The sequence below is a fragment of the Drosophila nasuta genome, chromosome X (assembly GCF_023558535.2).
Source record: "Drosophila nasuta strain 15112-1781.00 chromosome X, ASM2355853v1, whole genome shotgun sequence".
Lineage (NCBI taxonomy): Eukaryota > Metazoa > Arthropoda > Insecta > Diptera > Drosophilidae > Drosophila > Drosophila nasuta.
The window spans coordinates 20,139,270-20,146,928 of NC_083459.1; the positions used below are offsets into that span (position 1 = coordinate 20,139,270).

The 7,659-nt window shown below is 41.6% G+C and overlaps 1 protein-coding gene across 1 annotated transcript; it reads right to left on the reverse strand.

Moving 5' to 3' along the window:
- Positions 1-1,501: 1,501 nt before the first annotated feature.
- LOC132795837 (chromatin assembly factor 1 subunit A) lies at positions 1,502-7,070 on the reverse strand. Its single transcript, XM_060806745.1, has 3 exons — positions 5,114-7,070; positions 3,075-3,244; positions 1,502-3,016 (listed from the first exon to the last, which is right to left on the reverse strand). The coding sequence occupies exons 1-3, from the start codon at positions 6,951-6,953 to the stop codon at positions 1,817-1,819; spliced, it is 3,210 nt and encodes a 1,069-aa protein (XP_060662728.1). The 5' UTR covers positions 6,954-7,070; the 3' UTR covers positions 1,502-1,816.
- Positions 7,071-7,659: the final 589 nt, after the last annotated feature.

Here is a 7,659-nt window from a genome sequence, read left to right on the forward strand (position 1 = left end):
CACGACAATTTAGTTTTTTTTTTTTTTTTAATGGATTCTTCGTCCTTCGAACTTGACCCTCGTCATATTTGCCTTATTATATATAATATAACGGTACACAATATGTATGTCTGTAATTAGTTTTGTATATGAATGCATGGTTCTATATGTATGTATGATGATGATGTATGCTGCATCGCATCTAATTTGATCAATCAATCAATCAATTAATATTTCTAAAATATTAATTCAACTGCAGCGTGTTGAGAAATCGAAATTCGTCTCGAAATGGGGGTAGACTGGGATCGGGTGGGGTCTAGGCTTATACATAACATAGATATATATATATATATATATATATCTGGGGTGGAAAGGGACAACAACAACAGACAGCAACAACAACAAAAACAACGATTACAATAGAACATTTTGAAAATATCAATCAGATAACAAAGAAAAACGTAAATATTATTAGAGATACATTCACTTCGCGTTTATAAAACATTTACATAAACATAAAGTCCTCCTCACTATCACACACACACACACACACACACACACAACTGCAACATCATCGATAGCAAATGAAAATTTATTAAAAAGAAACATAAATCTAAAACAATTCATTTACCTTTTCAGCAAACTTTTTTTTGTCGGGCATATTAAGTAAATGTATATTTAATATATTTAAATTAATTTAAAATAAATTGCAAAAATTATAATAAAAAAAACTTTACAAATAATCAAAAATTTGTTGAATTCTTTTATTACTTCATGTTGATAGAAATCCTTAAGAATTTCATGAGAACATGTTTTTAATGGCCACCGTAATGATTACATGATCCATTAACATTCAAAATTTTGAAATATCTTTCCGAAAAGAAAAATCAAAATTTTTTCAAGGGGGGAGCATAGAAAAATTTGCAAAAATGTCAAAACATGGCCGTATCTCGGCCGTTCGAAGGACGATCGGAATGTCCTTTGGCACAAGGATAACTTTTATAAATACAAATTGCTTGGCATCATAAAAAGGACGAATGTCCTTAAAGGACTCTAGATAAAATAACTTTTTTGTTTACATAAAATAGCGTATATTTCGGTCATGTCCTGGCTGATCCTTGCGAGTCCTGTGTCAAACGAAGCACATCGGTGAGCACTATTATCCTGCCAAATTTCATGCCAATCGTCCTTGTAGTTCTCGAGTTATCCTGGATTTTAAAATTTTCGCAAAATTTCTTTAACCAAAGTGTCGAAAAATTGAAAGAATTTATTTCTCAGATCACGCCAATTTTTGGATGCCAATCGATAGAGAGGATCCTTGCGATCCTTGCACTACATCGATAGTCCAGATAGCATCATATTTTTTGGATGTCTTGATGCTTTATAACTGTGTTTCGATATAGTAATGACCATGAAATAGAAACATTAAATAAATTCGTTTTGCATATATGATTATAAATAATAAACAAAATTAACTGTGTTTCGATATAGTAATGACCATGAAATAGAAACATTAAATAAATTCGTTTTGCATATATGATTATAAATAATAAACAAAATTTATTTGTTGTTATGGAAATACATACAGAATTATCGAGTTTGAAAAAAAAAATGCATATACTACTCGTAGATTAGTGCCAAGAGCTGACGGACGACAATTTCGGACAATCCATGTACGTTATTTTCGGGGATTGTCGCTCATCGCTGACGAATTACAAAATTGATGTGGAACGTACACGGCTAGTACAGTGAACACTACGGCTACGCGAACTTACAGACTACGTAATTAAAGAGTGCGACAAATATATGTATATGAATAAAAGTAAGATAAGCTGCCTCAATCGGAAAGCAGCACAACATCATCGTTTGACTCGACGGACGGCGCTGGCTTTGATGGCTTCGCTGTCTTGGATTCTGAGCCGTTTTGCTTGCGCAGATATTGACTGATGAGCGCATTCTTTGTGGGCGTATGAAACTGCTGATCACGACCCACAGACATCAGCAGCGTGGCGCGTTTCTTGTTGCTCCCCGAGGCTGCTGTCGTTGCAGTTGCACCTGCTGCTGTTGCAGTTGTTGCTGTCGATGGCGATGTGGTTACTGTTGGCTTTGCGGTTGTCGGTGTGCTTGGCAACGATTCGCCACGTTTCGTTTGCTGCTTGCTGAGATCCGTTTGCTGCTCATCACCAGCTGCTGCTGCCGCTGGCTCCTGCAGCGATGTGTCCGCCTTGCCCACCTTCGGTGTCAGCTTGTAGCTCCATTGATTCATTATCGGGAGATCGGACAGTTCGTATTTCTGCAATATCTCTTCGCTGACCACCCAGCTCAAACGTTTGCGCGGTTTTTTTGATTTCTTTGCCGACTCCCCGTTGGGATCCACCACCACGGATTTCCAGGCGGCCAACTCATCGAATTTCTCGCGCAACAACGTCTTTGGCGGCAACGTCATCGACTCTTGTGTGATCTGCGTCTTCAAATACTCCAGATACTCGGCGATGAGGAAGACCTTGCTATTGCTATTGCCATGTATGAGACGCACCAACTGCTGCAGCAATCGATCGTCCATCTGAAGCACCTGCTTCGGTACCTTCGCTGCTTCGAGTGGCTCCTCTTCGCCCGCCACCTCGGGCGGAGGTTCCAGTGTCAACGGCTCCAGCTGCCAGCAGCCGTACATATCGATTGTCTGTGCAAAGACGGCTGGGAAGAGTTCCGATTTGTTGCCATTCTCGTCGAGCCAAACGGGTCCCAGCAATCGGGGTTTGATCTTTTTAGTCTGTTTCTTCATCTCCTGTGCGAACTCCTGCTGCAGCACCTGGAGCTTCGCCTTTTGGGCTTCGCGTGTGTTGCCATCCTCGAGTTCGTCGTCGTTTTGCAGCTCCTCGTCGCTGAGATGGCCATGGGGCACAAACCATTCGTTGTATTCCTCCTCTGATTCTTCCTCCGACTCGCGTTCCTTTTCATCTTCGCTTGCGCTGAGCGATTCACCCGGCTCCTCCTCCTCCCACTCGCAATCGGAGTCCACTTCATAATCAAAGTATGCCTGCAAAGTATACACAATTATAATCATCTCTCTCTCTCTCTCTGTTTGCTTCTCTTACCTTATCCTGCCCCAGAGGACGACGCGCGTTGATCACTTGACTCCGCTTGCGCCAAGTGCCGTAGAAGGGCGGACGACGGTTATCCGCAAAGTGCAAGTACTTAGCACGCACCCAGGGCACCTGCTTGGCCCGTTCCTGGACAATCGGTGTGCCCGCATTGGCCAGTTCATCTGTGGATTAAAATTCGCATTAATTTGGCTCATTAGAAAACGCTTTGCATACAGATTTCGATACCTTTCACTTGGCTTAATAGTTAGCTATTATATTATGTTGGGTCGTGGGTACCCATAGGGTAGAAAGATGTTATAGCTTTTAATAAGAAATGAAGAAACTATTTAAAAATGCTTTTGGCTCATTACAAAATGCATTGCATAGAGATTTCGATGATTTTCACTTGACTCAATAGTTAGCTATTATATTATGTTATAACTTTAAATAAGAAATGTAGAAACTATTTAAGAATACTTTTGCATGACAAAAAACGCTTACTGCAATCGGGACTTAATTCCTAGTATAATATCGATATTCCAAATATTGCCTTCGGTATATTATAGCAGTTAGTAACCAAGTAAACCTCACTTAACGGCGTTTTTCTATGTCTTCTATGTTTTCTATGTCTTGTTGTAATACCCACTACCCATAGGGTAAAAGGATGTTATAACTTTGAATAAGAAATGTAGAAACTATTTAAAAATGCTTTTGTATGACAAAAAAACGCTTACTGCAATCGGGACTTAATTCCTAGTATAATATCGATATTCCAAATATTGCCTTCGGTATATTATAGCAGTTAGTAACCAAGTAAACCTCACTTAACGGCTTTTTTCTTATCTTCTATACTTAAGCCCCATTTTTGTGTAATAATCTTTAAGCATGGAGCCTGAAGACCTTGTTCCCTTTGGCACATTTCATTGAAATAAAGAATTGCATTCATCACAAAAAAAAAATAATAAAAATAAGTGAAAATGCAAATAAAAGTGACTCTTAAATAGAATAGAAGGAATAACAGTCATTCCTTTTGAACAATGTAATAATACACAAAAATTATGATTAATTTTCAAAATTTATAATTTTCGTTGCAGAAAACTTATAAAAATCACATTGGATTGAAGGTACAATAGAATTATCATAATTTCCACTGCATTTAAATGCACTTTAAAGATAAGTTGAAATAAATAGTTTTGATTTTAAATTGAACTTTACAGTTAACAGCACTTTTTGTATTAGGGATGCTTGTGCACTTATCTGCAAATAACTTTAATTGCACAATGCAGATAACTGCAACTTTTTGTGGTGTAAAATATAGTTGACTATTAACGATTTAATGCTGCATTTTACTGCCACCGTTAAAGCAAATTTAAATACTGATTTTAGTGTTTCATTGAATCATTGAAACCTATAAAATCATTTTTGATTGTTGAATTTTTATAGCTTCAACTGCAGTTAAATGTACTTTGAAGATAAATTGAAATAAAAAATTGATCTGGAAATAGTTTTCATTCAACATTTAAATTTTCAATTAAGAACACATTTTGTGAGATGCTTGTGCACTTATATGCATCTAACTTTAATTGCACATTGCAGATAGCTGCAACTTTTAGAGGTGTAAAATATAGTTGACTATTAACGATTAATGCTGCATTTTACTGCCACCGTTAAAGCAAATTTAAATACTGATTTTACTGCTTCAAAATTAATCATTGAAACCTATAAAATCATTTTTGATTGTTGAATTTTTATAGCTGCAACTGCACTTAAATGCACTTTGAAGATAAATTGAAATAAAAAATTGATCTGGAAATAGTTTTCATTTAAAATTTTAAATTTTCAATTAAGAACACATTTTGTGAGATGCTTGTGGACTTATCTGCATTTTACTTTAATGGCGCATTTTACTTTAATGGCGCATTTTACTTTAATTGCACATTGCAGATAGCTGCAACTTTCAGAGGTGTAAAATATAGTTGGTTATAACAGACTAAATGCTGTAATTTCAGCAAGTTGCAAGTGAATTCTTAGCATATATGTAAAGTACTCACCAACTATCTGGACATCGTCCTCGTCCTCGTCGTCCTTGGAGCGTCGCTGAAGTCGCACATCGCGTTTGCTGCACAGCGGTTTGTGTCTGCCCTGGGTCAGTTCAGCAACGTAGAGTTGGGCACGCGTGGGACGCTTCACGCGACCCATGCTCTCATTCAGATCCTCCATGTCCTCATCCTCGTCCTCGTCGTACTCATCTTCATCGCGAAAGAGACGATCCAGCTGACGACGCGAATCCTTGGCGATCGAGGCGCGTATGACGGGCGCCAGAATCATGTCATCCTTGATCTGAAACGGACGAAAGGCGAGCGTCTGACTCTGGCCATTGGCGTGTCCATTGCTGTCGCAGCTATTCTGATCGTGATCCATTGGATGGCCGCCACCAATGCTGCCGGTGGATTGACGCGGCGGCTGCTTGGGCACAAAGAACTTGGTGAACGAGGCGGCGGCGCGTTTCTTCTTCAGTTCGGCTTCCTCCTTCTCTAGCTCCTTGCGACGTCGTTCTTCGTCCTTTTTGCGCTGCACCTCCTCCTTGGCCTCGTTCCGTTTGCGCTTCTCCTCATCCTTCTTATCCACCTCCGCCTGACGTTTGCGTTCCTTCTCTTCGCGCTCCTGCCGACGCACCTGCTCCTTGTCTTCGCGTTCCTTGCGTCGCTGCTCCTCCTTTTGTTCGCGTTCCGCTTTGCGCTGCTGTTCGCGTTGCTCCTTCTCCTGCTGCTTCTGGTTGCGCTCCTCCTGCAGCTTGCGTTCCTTCTCCTCGCGCGCCTTGCGTCGCTGCTCCTGCAGCTTCAGCTGCTTGGCCGTCAATGGTTGCGACGACGTCGATGTCGATGACTTCTCGGCGGGCACAGCAACGTTTTTATCATCGCTCGTCTTCTGCTCAGTGTCCGGCTCCGGCTCCGGTTCCACATCTGTGCTGGACAACTCAGTAACGCCGACAACTTCAGCCGGTTCTTTAGGTTCCTTATCTGCTTCCTTGGCTGCCTTGGGCTCGCTGTCGCTCTCGGCCAGCGTTTCATCCGTGTCCACATCCATTTTGGACTCGACCAACACTTTGGCGCGCTTTTGCGGATTCAGTTGCTCGGCTATGGCTTCGATATCGTCGCTGCTATCGCTGCGTTCCACTTCCAGCACAGGTGGCGCCACTTGCGCTTGCGTCTCCTCCTGCTTCGCCGTTGCCGTCTCCGTCTTCTTCAGCGACTTGCGTCGCTTGGCGCGTTTGTTGTGCAATGGCAACTTGATTTGCACCGGCGGCGTCGTTGGCGCCGTCTCCTGCTTGGCCTTTGCCTTGACTTTGGGCTGCTGCTTCACTTCCGCCTTCGCCTTTGTCTTCACCTTTACCTCCGGCACCTCTTCCTCTTCGTCAGCGTCGTCATCATCGTCGATCAGCTCAATGCAATCGCCATCCTCAGCACTGTCCTGTGTCTTGGCCTTTTTACTGATCGTCGTCGTCGTCGTCGTCGTCAGCTGATTCTCTTTGCTGTTGGACAAGGCCTCCGCCTCATCCTCATCCTCCTCACCGGCCGCAGCTGTAGATGCATCTTTGGCCACGCCGTAGGACAATTTGCGCTTGCGCGGCTCTCGCTCCACAACAACAGCATCCTCGATTAGATCAACGCTGCTTGCGGCAGTTGTTGACGATGATGTTGCTGCAGTTGCTCCACTTGATGCTGCTGCCGCCACGGGGGTGATAAGTTTAAAGGGCAGGCGAGTTTGGACAAATTTTTTGCCGCTGCTGCCGCTGTGATCTTTATCTTTGTTGTTGTTGTTGTTATTGCTGCCATTTGGATTCTTAGCACGTCCAGAATTTGGCGTTTTAATCACAATGCCGGCAGGCATCTTAACACGTTACGTTGAAATTTTCTCACTTGTTTATTTATGTAAATTGTACAGCGTTGTTTTTCCCACTTTTCGTTGATCTTTTCCACACACACGCACAACAATATCTGTAAAAAGCGCGCCAACAGCAAACAATACACAGATGTTTTTGCAGTGTTGCATTTTGTGCCCAATCAATCGATAAGCGTGCAGTACGCCATCGATAGTTTTGTTATGTGTTTTGTTTTCGCATGGTTGGCAACGCAAAGCTGATATTGCGCTGCGTTGTGCGGTCGTTGCATAGATGGCGCCAGCTGTCATATTCACCAAAATGTACTGCACTTGTATTTAAATATGCAACTAACAATATTAATATTTGGTTTTAGTTTTAATAATTTATTTAATTAATCTTAAACACACATTTGCAAAATTATTTACAATTATTTCATTATGGATTTTATATTGTTGCTACTACAACTAACAACATTTTAAGGTGTCCTTTTCAATCATCTCCTCTAACTCACTTGCGACAACAACAAACAATTGTTTGTGTCTTAAGACACATCGCCCCCAACCCCCTGTTATATTATTGGCCACACTGGTTGATATGGCAACTGAGCTGCAGTTGCCTTCAGCCCGTAGAGGGCGCTGCTGATTTTCATTCATTTAATTACAATTTGTTGCGATAAGCAATCATAGCCGAGGGAGGCAAACGCTAACCTCAAAT